We start from the raw sequence: 17,077 nt of genomic DNA on the forward strand, positions 1-17,077 counted from the left end.
ATCATCCTGTATACCAGAAGGTTGTGGGTTCAATTCCCACAATGAAAAATGAATGTTAGCCATTTAGAGAAGCCACAAAAGTGAACAAAGATTGTGAGTAAGTCCATCGGCAGGCTGTTGCTTTCGTTTATAGGTTTGGATGGTAAGGGTTTGCACAAGGCTGTTAGAACATAAGTACAAAGGAAGAAAGTGAGAGAATGTGGTGGTTAACTCAGTATTTGGAAAATGTGAAAGACCTGCTCTGTTGCCTCAGTAGTATCGAATGTACTGTATTCTAGGCAGTCAAAATGTAACAGATTCTGTTCTGTGTGAAAGCTGGGATGCTGCGGGGCGTGTATTTATGTTGACCACTCTGTACTTTGACTCTTTAGGGATGGTACAACTTTTAGGGACAAGGCCCTTCTCTGTTTTCTCAAAAAATAGCAAGAGCTTATTGAACATTGTGTTGCCGTTGGGCCCTCAGTAAATTCATATTGATGGGAGAACTGTCTTTTGCCATAAGAGACACTATTAATATGAAGACATTCTAGTATTGAATCATTCAAGTTATTTTAAGCATATCTTTTCTTCCAGATTCTCTTACATTTTGGAACTGTATTTGAAAATTTTCTCACTTGTGCAAGGCCAGTTTTCAATTTAATTTGAAAGCTACAGATGGGAGGCAGATGACTATATGTGATTTCAAATGTTTTAAGAAGATATTTTTAAAGACTTTCATGATAGGGGTTCTCTGCTGACATTAATCACTTAAGTTTTCCTAACCTTTTCATAACCAAGTCACGTAAATAGTTGTTTTCTTTGCTTTTTTTGTCCTAAGTTCACATCTTTAAAGAATCTATTCTATTTATTCTTCTACTTCTCAAAATTAATTTTCATATATTGATTCAAAATTCATTATTCACCTATCAAGGACCTATTATCTCTTGAGTAAGAAAGCCTTTCAAATTGTCTTATAATTTAACCTGTGATCTCATATAATTTTAGGTGACCGAGCTTGAATGTGTTAGTAGCCAAGCAAATGCTGTGCATACCCAGAAGACAGAACTAAATCAGACAATACAGGAACTGGAAGAGACACTGAAAGTGAAGGAAGAGGTACTTGCTACTTTTCACTCACCTGTAGTCTAGCTAAAATACATGTACAAATATTAAAGACATGTACTTTATGGAATAAGGTGAGGTTATGTGGGGTTTTTTAGCATGAACTTTTTCCTGAGTGATGTTAACCTTGTTCATATTTCCCGCATCCTTGTTTCTGTCGTTAGGAACTATGGTGAGGCAGTTAGAACGAGATACCACTTGTTGCCTTCTGCATGAGAGTTATGTATTCATGTGATCAACAGAAAACTATTAGAAGTTACATTTTATAAGCTGTAGCTTTCTCTGGTATTCAGCCAAAAGATTTAACATTCCAGGAAAGTCTTACACCCACAAAACTTGAAACCTTGAAATGTTCAGATTGTTTCTCAGCAGTGCTATACCATTGTTTGTTTCTCAAGATTATTGTGTACCAAACAACACGCCTATGAAGATGAATTCACTGTGACCACTTTTTGTTCTTATAATGATCACTTTTGGTGGATGAAATTTCCTAATTTTAATAAAGATCAGTTTAGCAATCAAATAAAAGATGATGTCACCTCTCTAAAAGTCCATATAAAGGAATGTTCTTTAACTCATTTTTTTTCAAGGACTGAGACTAATTTCAGAGGAAAATGGGGCCTTCTTTTTCCTTATATTGCTTAAATCTTAAAGACATTGCTCTACTTTTTCTAGGAAATAGAAAGATTAAAACAAGAAATTGATAATGCCAGAGAACTCCAGGAACAGAGAGACTCTTTGACGCAGAAACTACAGGTGAGCTATAATAAAATTTTCATGCACTTTTGCATAGAGAGGCATCAGTCTTTCACATAGTAATGGCTTTTTTTCTGAACCTCCATTTTGTAGGTTCTTGGTCATTTTTCTTTTCCAGGACTTCTGATTCATGCCTAATCTTAGACTTTTCAAATATTAGTTGGTCATTCCATCTAGGTAGCTTGCAATCATCATAGGTATTCATTTATAAATTGTCTTTAGTAAATTATTTAAAAAATTTCTACTTTTTAACATAAAAATATTCTGAATTTTAAGAAAATTTCTCAAATGGATTTCATTCAGTTTAGAAATTGTGCTCATTTTTTACATTGAATTAATGTAGGAATTAAAGCAATAGTTGTACCCTAATGGAAGCCAAGTTAGTGCTCTTTTTACTTCCTCGGTCTAATTAATGTTACTCACTTTTTTCTGCATAAATAGTACAGTTCTCATTTATATACATATATTCTGTGTCACTGGTAGTCAACCATGGTTAGGAAGATTTTTCAAAATTCATTACCAAAGTCTCCTCCCACCAACTCAGACACTTTTATTACACCCTCAAGAAGGGTTAGGCTAAGTGGGACAAGAAAACCCGGAATTAGGAGTGCCTAGGTTATAATAAGAATGATCAGCATTTATTGGTATTTATTAAGTACCAGACACACCCGTACTAAGTGCTTTGCTTATATTATGCATTTAATCTATATGAGTCAATGAGGAAATAGAGGTTTGGATAAGCTAATTGTCCAACCTACATTTAAATGGAGACAGTCAAATTATCTGACAAGAGAGAGCCCTCATAAAGAAAACAGTTTCATTGCATGAAATGGAGTATTTCCTTTTCCCTTTCCTATCACTGACATTCAGTAACCTGGAAAATGAGGTCACGTGTTTTGGTTTGCCCTACTAAATGTTTCTACATTTTACTTTATTTTTTAAAAATATTTATTTATTGAGAGAGATATCAATTTGTTATTCCACTTATTTATGCATTTATTGGTTGATTCTTGTATGTACCATGACCAGGGATCGAACCCACAACCTTGGGATATCGGGACAATGCTTTAACTGACTGAGCTACCCTGCTAGGGCCTAAATGTTTCTACATTTTAATCATCTGTGGAAAGTAGTGGTTTTCAACTGGGTCACATGTTAATTTCTCTGACTTCCCAGTTAAAGCCCTACTCTGCAGGTCTCCACCCTGACCCACCCCAGGAACTCTGTAATATTACCACATTTTATTTTCCTTGTAGCACTTACCACTACATAAAATGATCTTCTTTATTTTATTTTTAAATTTTTTATTTTGAAGTAACTTCAGACTTACAGAAATGTTGCAGGAATACAAATACAAAGAATTTTCATATACCTTTCACCTCCATCCCCCAAATATTAACATTTTGCCATATTTGTTTTGTGTTATCATTCTGGAACTCTGTCTGTATGTATTCATACTATTTTTTCCTGAAATGTTTGAGAATAAGTTACAGCTATGTTGATCTCTTTACCTGTGTCAATGTAAGAAACACTGAGTCCTGTAGAGAATTTTTGTGAGTTTATCAGAGCCAAACTGACGACAATTGCCAGGAAGGAGAATCTCAATGGATTGAGAAAATGCTCTGGAAAATGGCAGTTTTGCACCTTATTTTATACATTACAATCGAAAGAGGAAGCATAAGTGGGTTACATGAAATCCACTGGTGAGAGGTTAGTGAGGCGGGAGAAAGTGAAGCACTGGGGTCAGGACCTCTGGGATTGGATAAAAACTAGAGTGATAGACACATACTTCTTTTACACAGGTGGGTACAGGATAGCTAACAGTTGGCAGTTAACACCATAACAATAACAGTGCTGAGATTTATGGGCTGTCTCTGGTGCTGTGCCTGTGCTTTGAGGGTTCCAGCAAAAGGAAACTTAACATTCCAAAAGTATATTATCATAGATGCAAAAAGATAATAGACTCAATTAAGGTAAAGATTGACCTTTGTCCCTCCAGCAGTCCCCCCAATTAGTTCATGTCCATGGGTTGTGCATATAAGTTCTTCAGCTTCTCCATTTCCCATACTGTTCTTAACCTCCTCCTGTCTATTTTGTACCTACCATTTATGCTACTTATTCTCTGTACCTTTTCCCCCATTCTCCCCGGCCCCCTCCCTGCTGATAACCGTCCATGTGATCTCCATTTCTGTGATTCTGTTCCTTGATGCAGACCCTGGCCCGCGGGATCTGTGTGTTATGGCTATAATGGACAAATTCACATGGACTATAGAAATCCTGTGAAGAAAAAAGGACGGCATTGTCGTTCTCTAAGACAGAGAGAGTGAGAGGGCCAGAGAGCCCGACCCCTGCCTGGACAGGCTTTTACTGCTTTTCTGGGCACATTACATTGAGGATGGTCCCCATTTACTATGCACAGGTTCACTGTAGGTGATTACCTTTTGCAGATAACAAAGGAAAGAATGTTGCTAATTACTTCAAAGAGAAGGATGTTACAGATCAAAGGGAACAGTGGTTGAACTGGTTACTCTACATACTTGGGAGGTTTAGCTCAGACTTTAGGAAGTTGAAGATACACAATAAACATTTGTTGCCTCAATCTAGGGTAAGGGAGTTTTAGCAAGAGCAAGTCTCATAGCAGTCTAGGTATAATCCAGGGCCGATTACCCACGGGAGAACCTATCCGTGCGTGTGGGCCCTGTATGCCAGACCTCGCTCCCCACTGGCTTCGCTAAGTGGGGGCTGGGCTACATTTCCCACGTGCAGAACAGTTCCCTATAGTTCCTGTTCTAGTTGTTTCCTTACTTCATTTTTGTTTTTGTTCTTGTTTTTTAGGTTCAGTTGTTGATAGTTGTGAGTTTATTGTTATTTAACTGTTCATATTTTTGATCTTCTTCTTTTTCTTAGATAACTCCCTTTAACATTTCATATAATAAGGGCTCAGCGATGGTGAACTCCTTTAACTTGACCTTATCTGGGAAGCACTTTATCTGCTCTTCCGTTCTAACTGATAGCTAGCTTTGCTGGATAGAGTCTTCTTGGATGTAGGTCATTCATGATTTTCATGCCTTTCATGACTTCGAATACTTCTTTCCAGCCCCTTCTTGCCTGCAAGGTTTCTTTTGAGAAATCAGGTGATACTCTTATTGGAACTCCTTTGTAGGTAACTCTCTTCTCTTCCTGCTTTTAAGGTTCTCTCCTCTTTAATCTTAGGTAATGTAATTACGATGTGCCTTGTTATATGCTTCCTTGGGTCCAACTTTTTTGGGACTCTCTGAGCTCCCTGGACTTCTAGAAGTCTATTTTGTTTGTCAGATTAGGGAAGTTCTCCTTCGATATATTTTCAAATAAGTTTCAATTTCTTCCTCTGCTTCTTCTCCTTCTGGCACCCCTATGATTAGGATGTTGGAAAATTTAAAGTTGTCCCAGAGGTTCCTAAACCTCTCCTCATTTTTTTGAATTCTTGTTTCTTCTTTCTGTTGTGGTTGAATGTTTATTTAGTCCTTTTGCTCCAAACCATTGATTTGAGTCCCGGTTTCCTTCCCTTCACCATTGGTTCCCTGTATATTTTCCTTTTTATTTCACTTTTCATAGCCTTCACTCTTTCCTCTATTTTGCAACTATACTCAACCATTTCTGTGAGCATTCTGATTACCACTGTTTTGAACTCTGTATCTGATAGGTTAGCTCTCTCTTCACTGCTTAGTTGTATTTTTTCTGGAGCTTTGATCTGTTCTTTCATTTGAGCCATATTTTTTTGTCTTAGTGTGCCCGTTATGCAGTAAGGGTGGAGCCTTAGGTATTCTCCAGGGCAGGGCAACCCACCCTGCGCTGCATTGGGGTGCTGTCAGTGGGGGTGGGGTCCAAGAGGGAACAATGCCACTTGCTCAGCTCTCCATCAGCTTTCAGTCACTTCCCCTGCTATCCGCAAGCAAATTGGGCCCTTGTGGTGCTGATTCCCAGGTGGGTAGGTTTGTGTATGTTCTAGGACCCTGTGGGCCTCTCCAGTGAACTCCTGTGAGGCTGGGAGTTTCTCCCGCTGCCAAAACCCCCACAGGTGTTTTCAGTCAGAGGTTTTGAGGCTTTATTTCCCCACACTGGAACCCTGGGTTGCACAGTCTGTCCCTCGCCCCAGTTGTTCCTCCCAGTTTATCCACATGCGAATGTGGAACCGCCTGGTCCGCAATCCACCATCTTGCCATAAATACTTTCTACCCTGGCTGCCTATCTTTGCCCTTCCTACTGGTCTGGATGAATGTTTCTTCTTTAACTCCTTGTGTGTGGGACTTCTGTACAGTTTGATTTTCTGGCAGTCCTGGTTATTTTTTGTTTTTCAATTTGTTGTCCTTCCTTTGGTTGTGTGAGGAGGCAAAGTGTATCTGCCTAAGCCTCCATCTTGGCTGGAAGTCCAGTGTCACTGTTTTTATTTCCTCTACCATAGGAATTTCTACTGTTATTTCTACTTGCCTTTAAAATTACACTTTTTAAAAATGCTTCTAGTAGCCTATATTCATATTTAAACTTTTAGTGTTTTGTTAGTTTTTAATGGTATTCTTTGATCTATTACATACTCAGTAATAACACACTTACCCTGATTTTCTCTTTCCCTTTCCTCTTTGCTCCTTATTTTCAGTTGCATTATTTTTATCTTGTCAGAATAAATACATTTTATTTTTTTTTAATCATCATCCACCTTTGTGTCTTTGATAAACATTAAATTTAGTAAGTGGTCACAATCAGCCCTTTTTCTGAAGTTTCCACAGTAATGTGTTGGTTGGATGAAGCTTATCCTATAGTAGAATGTTCCAGAAGAATTCATGGGTACATGTTTTCTTGCATGTTTAGGCTGTTGTTGTTGTTTTTTTTTAATAGACTTAACACTTAGATGACAGCTAGATATAAATTCCTTGGTTCATAATTTTTTTAGTTGAGTTTCTTGAAAATGCCATTTCATTATTATCATGGCTTGTTTTTATCCTATTACACTTTACATTTAGTATTATTTTGTATTTGTTTCAGGTGTACTGCATAGTGGTTAGACAATCATATAAAAATAGGGAACACTTCATGAATTTATGTGTCATCCTTGCTCAGGAAGCCATGCTAATCTTCTCTGTATTATTCTAATTTTAATATATGTGTTGCCAAAGTGAACACTATTGCCTTGTTTTTATGTTGCTTTTGAGAAATCCAATTGCAGTTTAATCCTCTGGCCTTCAAAGTTTGGGGCTCCTTCTGCTTCCATTCCCAGAGGATTGTTGCTTCAGTTTTGAAGTCTAAAATTTTACTAGGAAATTTCTCAGATTCAGTTGTGGAGGGGGGTCAGTTTTCCCAGGTGTGTTGTAGGCCTTTTAAGTTGTAGACTCAGATCTTCCTTTACTCCCAGGAAGTTTTCTTGTATAAGAGTTTTACATATGAGGTCTGTCCCATTTTTGTGTTCCTCTTCTTCAGGAACTCCATTGATATGTAATGGTGTTGTCTTTTCTTGTCTGTTTCAACTACTTCCTCTCTGTTTACCCTACTTTATCCCGCTTTAATTCCCTTCCATTTGTAAGTAATATTGAATAGAAAATTTTATTTAAATTTATTTTTCCTTGAGTATCTCATAATTCCGTTTTTATTTCTGTTATGACTTTGCCATTTTCTTCCATTACTATCATGGGTTTAGTCAACTCTCCTCTGTTTTAGTTTTTTTGGCCCATTACTGTAGCATCTGAATACCTGACTCAAGCTTGTTCTTTGAATATTTGTTTGAGAATATTTAATTCAGAGTAGAGGTTTCTGTTAGAGTTTTCTTGTGTTTCATAGTTGGTTTTGGGGGGTGATTTTTATTTTCATCCACTGAAGTGTTTAGAGTATCACTTTATATTTTTATCTTATGATAGTTTATGTAGATGAAGATTGTGGGCACCTTTGTATTAATGAATAGGGTGGCAGTTCTGGGTGGTTTACAGATTCTTAATTCAAAACCACCCCTTTTTAGGGAGACAGTGGAGTAGAGGTTGTGTGACCTTCACTATTTTAATTTTGTTTTGGAAGATCCTAACTTTTCCTGCGTTCCTTCTCTTCTCCCTTGACCATATTGTTCCACCAGGATCCCTTCTCATTTTCCTTTGACCTTCTTCTCAGAAGTACTGCCTTTCCACGTTGCTTCTCATGCATGGTTAAGACCCTTTCTTGTAGTCTGCTCTGGTCTACCAAGACTTTCTTGTTTACTTGTTTTTCTAGTATGTTGGCACTTTCCGTGGCCTTTTCTCTTGCTTAGGGTTACTAGAGTTCAGTCTTAGGCCTTTTGTTCGCCTCTTCCCTCTCCTTGCATCGCCTCCAGGACCCTGCCTTGCCCTCTGCAAAGGGTTAGAGTGAGAGCTTGAGAAATCTCTCTGCTAGAAATTGGTGCTTGTATTTCCTAATTGTAGGTAATTTGAAGTGTATATTGTTCTCTTTCTTCTGGTTTCATTGAAGTCTGATTGGTGCGGTTTTATTTTTTCTCGTTACTGGTTGATATGGTTTGGGAGGGTGGCTGGGAGATATTAGTGTACCCAGTCACAATTATCTTGGGCTCCCAGAAGTCTGCTGTTATTACGTCTTCATGCCAGCGTCCTTCCAGGATGCATTAAAACAGGGGCCATCTTTGTTTATTTGCGGCTATATTTTCAATCCAAGTACATAGAAGATGCTCAGTAAATAATTATTGAATAGTCTTCAAAATTTGTGTCTTGTACTTTTCTGTTTTCTGAATTACTAACACTTGTTTTTATGATTTATATGTCCTGTTATAGGTGAACATTAATCTAACAGGGCAATAATATAACTTGTAAAAGCTTAAGATAGGAATCAGATGTCAATAAAGACAACTCTTTTGTAGCTTTTATTTGTATTAAATGATACAGGATTTAAATTCATAGAAAATGAACCTGATTTGATCCCATTGGTGATGGTAGTTGTTTAAATTTTTTTAATCATCCTATTGTTTTAGGCCTGTATCTAACAAATACAGAGCTTGACCTTTTGCCCACTAGGAATAACTTTCAGTGATTGCCCTTTAAAGCACTTGAAAAGGAGTTAGCACATTCTGGCCTCTAGTGCTTTATCAAAGCCGAACCGGGCCTCTGGGTGTCCTGTAACTTGCTTACATGTCTGTAAAGGAGAAGGGGGAAATAGTAGGACAAAAAATGATAGTAAACAGAAGAATGAGTTGGAAGCAACAATAAAAGGCAAGAAGGAGAGGATTGAAAAAAATGGACAGAAGGTAGAAAACTGGGAAGTGCCACCATCCAGGGCTCCGATTGCCTCACATCGGCCCGTGTGCACTGGGTTGTCTATTCTTGCCCTGGGATCACATTCCGTGCCTCAGAATAGACGAGCACAGTCAGCATTGTATTGGATCCCTTTGCTATCTGTCTGGTAAAATTCCTCCAATCAGAAAAATGGCTTTTGAGTATGAGACTACCTCTAGAGAGAACAATGCAATTTTAATAGCTGAGGGAATTTGGTGTTTTGCTTGCTCCATCGAAAATGTTTGGATGCTTCATTGATTGGCAAGGAGAACAAGAACGCCTTTCATTTCTAGCGAAGGCTTTGGAGGGCAAATTGGGCAGTGCCTGGTGTTTCTAGTGAAGGACATTTCCTCTATTTTTGCAGTTGGAAACTTTCAACTCTTAAGCTTATTGTTTAGCGGGCAAGAGAGCATGCTGTGCAGTCATGAGTGGGGTTTTTAGATTTGATCCCAGGGTCTGTTTCCTCCCTCATAGTTTAGAGCCTCCATGAACTTGGCTTTTGAATTTATAAATATTTTATTGGTTTCAGATTCTGCTGTCAATTTACTTATCTTCATCTTGCAGATTATTCAAAGGAAAGAGATTAGAAACATACCTGACACAAGATTAGATTGGGATTCCTTAAATTCTTCACTTATAAGTCATTATAGCTGCTTTATTCCTCTTTTATATTTTCCCAGGCTCTTGCGACTCATCTGTGGCATCCTTGCTTAAGCCTTGATCTTAATTATTTCTGTGAAAGCTTGTAAACATTTTGTTCAAATCCTAAATCAGTTGTTACTTTCTTAATATGTGTTCCAGTCATTTCCCAGTTATTTTTCTAAAAAATTTAACATTTAAGGTATTTTAAGACAAATTTTGGGAAAAAGTACCCATAATCCCCAAACCCTGAGCGAGGTCCTGTTTCCTGTGTGTGCGTTGATTTGCTCTCTTTGTCCTCGTGCATGCAGATTTGCCCAGGTGCTGGCGTGCTGCTTCACGCACGAACTGCTCTTTTTATTGGCCAAATTGTCTTTCAGTTATTAAATTTTTTCCACTCTCCTTTAGACTTAATGGGGATTTTTTAGAGATTTATATTTAAATGATGTATTGACATTTGAAATATATTTTCTGAGGCTGATTCATATTGCATTACTAATGAAAATGTTTTTATTCTCCATATAATTTGCATATGTGAATGTAAATTGTGTCATTCAACTTAATTCTTCTCAGAGGTAAAAGTGAACTTTCCCGAAAGGATATATACAGTAGTCGCCCCTTATCCACGTTTTTATTTTTTGTGGTGTCAGTTACATGTTGTCCATTGCAGTCTGAAAATAGGAAATGGGAAATGTCAGAAATGAACAATTCATAAGTTTTCAATTGTATGCCATTCTGAGCATCGGGACAAAATCTTCAGCCTCTCCACTCTGCCCCACCAGAACGTCAGCCATCTCTCTGCCTGGCGGTCCGTGTGGTGCGAGGCTGCCCACCCGCTGGTCACTGTAGCTGCCTCAGTTGTCAGACACTTAGAGAGAGAGACCACATTCACATCGCTTCTTCTACACTATATTGTTAAAGTTGTTCTATTGCATTGTTGTTAATGCCTTACTCTACCTAATTTATAAATTAAAAGTTATCATAGGTATGTATGTACAGGAAAATATAGTATATATAGGGTTTGGTACTTACAGTTTTAGGCATCCACTCGGGGTCTTGGAACATGTCCCCCTCATACATGAGGGGGAACTACTGTAACTTCCAACTCCTTGCTAATCTGAGTAGTTTATTTAAAGTATAATAGTTGGTTTTCTGCTCCTTTTCTCAATTTGATCTTTTACCAAAATTAAATCTATAGCTCATATTGTGTCATTTTATTTTACAGAATTACTTACTATATTGGTCACACTTAGAAACATTTTAGCGCTATAAAAACTGCTTAGTGTGCCAAAATTTCTTGTTAATTTAAAAAAAATTTTTTTTATCATGAACTTACTTTCTTTTTGTGATTCTTTTTCTTTCCTTGATTTGCAGTATGTTGGAGTTATTAGCTTTATAATTCTTATATGTATAGTTACTAGATATCTCTATTTTAGCAATTGAGCTATATTCTCTACCACATGCATTCATTCACTCAAGAGGCAAAACAAAGAATAATTAACATATTCAGAGGATCCTAAAACTTCATCTTACGGAGTCATTTTCTTTTCAGTCTTTCTCCAGAGTTGCCAACAAGGAGAAAAAGATAATTTCTCTCTTTTTCTCTGCCTGCTTTCACCTGAGATTGTGCACAGCTGTGCATTGGGAAAAGCACAGGAGCAGAAATAGCAATCAGGTGTAGAGAACCTTCCTAGTGGGCCTTCGGTGCTGTTTTGGGATTTGAAGTGCTCTGGGAGTCACCTGGCACAAAATAAGCAGTTGGGAAAGTCTTGTTGGGTTGGATGGATGGATTTGTGAACAAACCAGTTGGTAAATATCTGAAATTGTGTGAACCTGAGATTCAGAAGCTCATCCTCATGGTCAAACTGCATTAACTACCTCAGTGTTACTAATAACAGAAGTTGTACTGTTTTCCATGTTGTGAACTGACATGTATATGTATCACACTTTTGTTTCTAAAGGAAGTAGAAATTCGGAACAAAGACCTGGAGGGACAACTGTCTGACTTAGAGCAACGTCTGGAGAAAAGTCAGAATGAACAAGAAGCTTTTCGCAATAATCTGAAGACACTCTTAGAAATTCTTGATGGAAAAATATTTGAACTAACAGAATTACGAGATAACTTGGCCAAGCTACTAGAATGCAGCTAAGGAAAGTGAAATTTCAGTGCCAATTGATTAAAAAATACACTGTCTTTCTTCATAGGACTGTTTGGGCTCTGCATCAAGATTGCACAAAAAATTTAAATACCGCCCCTCCATGAGGAGGAATTTTTGAAAATTGGAATTGTATATTTCAGTGTAAATTTTAGAATTCAGCTTGTAGCTAGTTGGGGAAAAAAGAGATGAAACACTTGAACTACAAATTACCTCCATGTATATTATTGGCCATAGTTAACTAGAAAATTATAGACACTTAATGCAATCCTTTTTTTTTCCCTGATATTAGCCAATGGAAAATTAACAATGTCTGGGTCACATTAATTTATTTATGATATCTAAAGCTGTGTTTTGTGCAAAAACTTAGTGATGAAAGCCTTGTCTTTTGTTATAATCTGAATAATTTCTCAGGATATTTTTGCATTGTTGAGAAGCAGTGCCATTACCAATTAATTCTTGCCAGGAGTGAGAAGGAGCTGCATCTTTCACTGAAACATGCTTAGTATAACTGGGTGTATAGAGTTCTTCCCTTTTTTTATACTGGAAGACGCTTCACTTGGTGACCACTCTGGTACACTCTGGTGTTCTCTAATCTTTTCCACTGTATAGTTTCTTTTCCGTATCGATTCCATGTAATTATGAGAAGATACTGTCTCCCATTTTATTACACATTTTAAAGCCAACTAACGAAGGCAGCTGTGTCCCTCCGAAGTTTTTCTTTTTAAATTTCTAATAAATCTGACAGTACTGAAATACAGCAGGCCGTCACTGGCGGTCTGGTCTAGCAATGTGATGTATATTTACAGAATATGCAGTTACCTTTATTTATATATTTTGCAAGAAATCTTTTCTGAATGATCAATGCATTTCAATTTACAAATAATTATGGTTATCGGGGAACTGTTTATTCTGGATCACTTTAAGGTGTACAGCTGTTGTAAAAGGGATCCGTGTCCATGAAACGCGGGTCAGAGGACCACGGGGATTGAGCCGTGTGCGCCGGACCTTCACAGCCACCCCATCTGCAGTCAGACCTCACGAGGCAATACTCTGAGCTGTTTGTTACCTAGGCGTTTCACTACCGGAATTCAACTCAATAGGCTCTTCTCAGCGAACAGATTTTAATGTCGTTTTGATGTAATTTTAAAAGACTTTTAGCAAAGATGCATTTCTTTCTATATTTCTTTTAAGAGGCTATTTTAAAAGCAAGCCCTGCGCGGTCGGGCCTGCGTAGGGAGCGGGAAGCGCACCGAGTCCGTCCGTGCAGGCTGCACAGGCCTGGGTGTGGGGCGGGGGCTTCGAGGCGCGTGCCGGGCTTCCGATCCTGGGAGTCTAGAAATGCACTGACCTTTTGTTTGTACCCCCAAAAGACGGAATTGTTACGTACAAAATTAAACTAATCTATTTGTAACCATTTTTTCACTCACAAACAGCTACTCAACATAGATGATTTTGTTTTATATGTGTATGTATGGAAATACATACATATTAATTTATATTAGAGTGAAAAATAAATGGTCTTTCTTAAAAGTTAGTTTCTAAAGTGAGTTCTCACAGGTGTCTCTGCAAAGTTTTTATCAGATACTTAATCATCACATATTATATGTGCTGTAACTTCATAAGTTACCTCCATCTGTCCTAGGATATTCTCACCTCTGTATTATAGGGAAGATAATGTAGGTACACAAGCTCAGAGCTGAGATATTTCTCTGATAAATCAGGTAATAAAATTTGTTAGAATTTTGAAATAGATGTGATTTTACCCATCAGTTTGTGAGTAACAAAGAGCACCAGATTTTGACTTAAATAAGGATTTAACTCTAGGGATCAGGGAATATAGTTACGAAGAATTAAAAATTGAAAAGAGCGTAAGCTTTTGAAATGGTAAGTGAATTATTTTAATGATGTAATATGATATTTTTAAATGTTGACATAGTTGTTATTTAATGGGAAAATAACTCATCAAAATGTCTCCACTTGAATTGTACTGATATGTGAGGTGTGTATAATTCAATATATACATATACCCCATATGTATATACAGAAAATTATTTTTAATATTTTCCTACTGGTATGAAATTTAAAATTGGAAATTTTGTGAGTTTTTTCCTTGTCCAATAGAGCCTAATTTTTTCTTTTTTAAAAAAGTGATTTAACAATTTCTTGAGGGCTGCACCTTTAAATTCCCAGAGTGTCATTAGACGTGTACAGAGTATGGGATGAAGTGGACACAAGTACACATATAAATAAAATCTTAACACTATTTTAAACATTAATTTACAGTAGGAGAGTGTCTGGAATCATCACTTAGAAGTCATAATTAGGTTGTGTGCCTACTGTAGTTTTCTCCATTTCTGTATTATAAAAATAAAAGTTTTCATATTAAAATTTGATTTTCCCAGAGACAAATATTATATAATGTATCTATATTTAGCTCCAACTGTGGTGATATATTGGTCAGAAAACAACGTTGGGGACTGTAGCCTGAACATGTGGACTCGAAGTGACGCAGAGAAGGACAGCAGAGACTGAGCCCATTGTGTATAAGTTATTATATGATGACTATGAATTCTTGTACAAAAAAAGCAACTAAGAAAAAGAAAAACAAAAATACATTTTTTATTTTGAAATACATTTGTTGTTCTCTGGAGAATGTACTTTATCTTTTTTCCTTCCGTCTTTTACAGATATTTTTAAAAAGCATTTACATGATGGCAGCATTTACTTAAATCTTACAGGTGCTATTGGATTTTGCATTAGTGTGTTCTCTTGTGAAGTCCTAACTTTGACATAAAAGGTTTTATAAGTATTTCCCAGCCTGGAAAATTAGTTTTTGGCTCTCCTTTTTCTCTTTTTCTCTCTCTCTCTCTCTCTCTCTCCTCTTGCCTGCCTCTCTCTCTCTCTCTCTCTCTCTCTCTCTCTCTCTCTCTCTCTCTCTCTCTCTCTCTCGCTCTCCCCCTCTCTCTCTCACTGCAGATTTTACAAAGTTCAGGAAGTCGCATCTCTGGCCCTGCGGAAGAACTCCAGCACCATCATAGATTTAATGTTTTGCTGTCATTGAACTGTTGGGAAGCAATTAGAGAAAAAAAACTTATACTTTTTTTTTCAAGTGGAACTAAAAAAGGGGCACTCAAAATGAAACCACTACCACCTTTTAAAACTCATTTGTTTGTTAAAGAATTAAAGTCTTTGTTAAAATTAAATTTATTCTTTGACATGCGTGCTGCAGTCTTCCATGTTTTGTTCAACTCTGGGGTATGCAGCTCAGTGCTCTCCTCTGTGGGCCTGAGTTTCTGTCTGTGCTGGGACGGGAGGCAGAGGCAGGCCAGAGGGAAAATTTGTCTGGCGACAGTGTTTTCTGTTTTTGTTTTTGTTTTTTAAGAAATTTTTTGTGTGTTGGATATCAAATACTTTTTATCATCCTGACATTCTGTGCTTGAAGTTATAAAAGTCTTCAATGAATTTTTGTCTTCTGTATATTTAACATTGTTCTTTTATCAATCATGAAGTAAATTAATTTATATAGAGCTTAATGAAGAAAACTTCCAGGTAAGAAGTATTTGAGAATGACATATTTTTAAAAATTTCTCAAGTAGCATACTATACCATAATTTGTTGAGATGATTTTCAATGTGAGAGAGTATTTTGAAAATTACTAAGAAAGGATCATTTTCCATTTTAGAATGGAAACAGATGAATCATCCACATTAGTCTAAATTGCGAAAATGTTCCTAATAATTCACATCATATTGGACCTTAAATTTTTATGACAGTTTTTCTCTATGGGAAACTGATATATAGATGTCACACAAATTGAAGCATTGTTACTGAATATTTAAAAATGTTTTTCATTTTTTGTTTATATATTGCCTCATGAAATAGCTAGCCATTTTATCGAAGGAAAGAAAACTCAACCAGCACTCACTGCCTAGTGATGACTGCTTTGTACGCTAGATGAAAAAGAAACGCTGTATGTCATTTTGACCAAAAACAGGTGATGTAGGGAGAGAAATTACATCTGGACCAGAATAGGAAAAGGGCCAAAGGGTCCAACAGATTTCTAGTTGATTCCCTGACCTAGGGCCCCCGGAGCCCTCTGGGTTGGAAGGGGACTTGGGGGAGGGGAGAAAGCAGAGCCTGTGAGCAGAGTAGGGTCTGTGGGACTTCAGAGGCCAGAGGCGGCAGGATAGCCAGAGGCGCATAAAGTGCTAATTCTCACCTTGCTGCTGATTTAAAATAATAAATGAGTAGGGATTTCCCTAATGAGTTTCAGAGGCTTTCAGAAGATCCTGGTATTTGTCTTGTCAGGATTATAACCTAATATAAGACACCTAACATCCAAAACTCACCATTCTGTGGGGTTCTGACCTATGTTTTTGTCAGTTATTTTCACAACAGATCTACCAGGGACAGATATATTACTCTGCTTCCTTTTACTGACACCAAATTGAGGTGGTAATGGGTAATTAATAAATGCAAAATGAAGCCCATTTCCGCAGCATAGGAAAATGTCCTATGTCGGTATATTTTCTAGCAACACTGATGGCTTCATCTTGTTACCTGCGGTGACTGGTACTGTTCACGCGTATACGTGGTAAGTCGGATGTGTGTGACTCGCGTCTGCGACATCATCTGCTTGTTACACCCCAGGTGGACGGACTCAGAAAGCGCGCAGGCTGGGGTGACGCTCTCCCGACGACCCCAGTGTGAGCGGAACATGAAGGCGTGTTTGTCGAATGTCTGCTGTATGACAGGCACTGCAATGACTTAGACATTGCACGGCCAAGTGTAGGGGCCGTTTGGAGGTGTCCCTTTGAAGGGGGGTGGGGAAGGGAGGGAAGAGGCTCAGACGCTTGCACCTGCTGCATGGCCGCAGTCCTGGGCCGGTGGGCCCGCACAGCAGTTAGACGGCGGGAAACTTGCCCGTGTTTCGGGTGCGGGCTTCCCTCCAGCTGGCCTGCCTTGCCTGTCTGGGTGTCTCCGCTGGGGCCCTTCTCAGTTCCCTATTTTATACTCGCTCCCCTTGAACTTCTCCCTTCAGCCTCCTTTGGTTTTTACAATACTTATCATTCAGGTGTAAGTCATTTTGTAGGTGTCAAATTTATGCTTTAGTCCCATTTTTTTTTTAAATTTATGGGCTTCACG

The 17,077-nt window shown here is 37.8% G+C and overlaps 1 protein-coding gene and 1 non-coding gene across 6 annotated transcripts in view; one reads left to right on the top strand and one right to left on the bottom strand.

Annotated features, from left to right (window-relative positions):
- HOMER1 (homer scaffold protein 1) overlaps positions 1 to 15,915 on the top strand; it is a 110,996-nt gene extending 95,081 nt beyond the window's left edge. For 4 of the 5 annotated variants that reach the window (XM_045197841.2, XM_053912250.2, XM_053912248.2 and 1 more), the window contains exons 7-9: positions 985 to 1,095; positions 1,777 to 1,857; positions 11,735 to 15,915. In XM_045197841.2, the coding sequence (XP_045053776.1) occupies positions 985 to 1,095; positions 1,777 to 1,857; positions 11,735 to 11,923 (381 nt within the window). In that variant the 3' untranslated portion in view covers positions 11,924 to 15,915. The remainder of the gene's footprint in view (positions 1 to 984; positions 1,096 to 1,776; positions 1,858 to 11,734) is intronic. The other variant, XM_024563650.4, reaches the window with a different exon arrangement.
- LOC112307578 (U6 spliceosomal RNA) lies at positions 6,907 to 7,014 on the bottom strand. Its single transcript, XR_002975064.2, has one exon. It is a non-coding gene; the product is annotated as a U6 spliceosomal RNA (small nuclear RNA).
- Positions 15,916 to 17,077: the final 1,162 nt, after the last annotated feature.

The sequence above is a fragment of the Desmodus rotundus genome, chromosome 1 (genome assembly GCF_022682495.2).
Source record: "Desmodus rotundus isolate HL8 chromosome 1, HLdesRot8A.1, whole genome shotgun sequence".
NCBI lineage: Eukaryota > Metazoa > Chordata > Mammalia > Chiroptera > Phyllostomidae > Desmodus > Desmodus rotundus.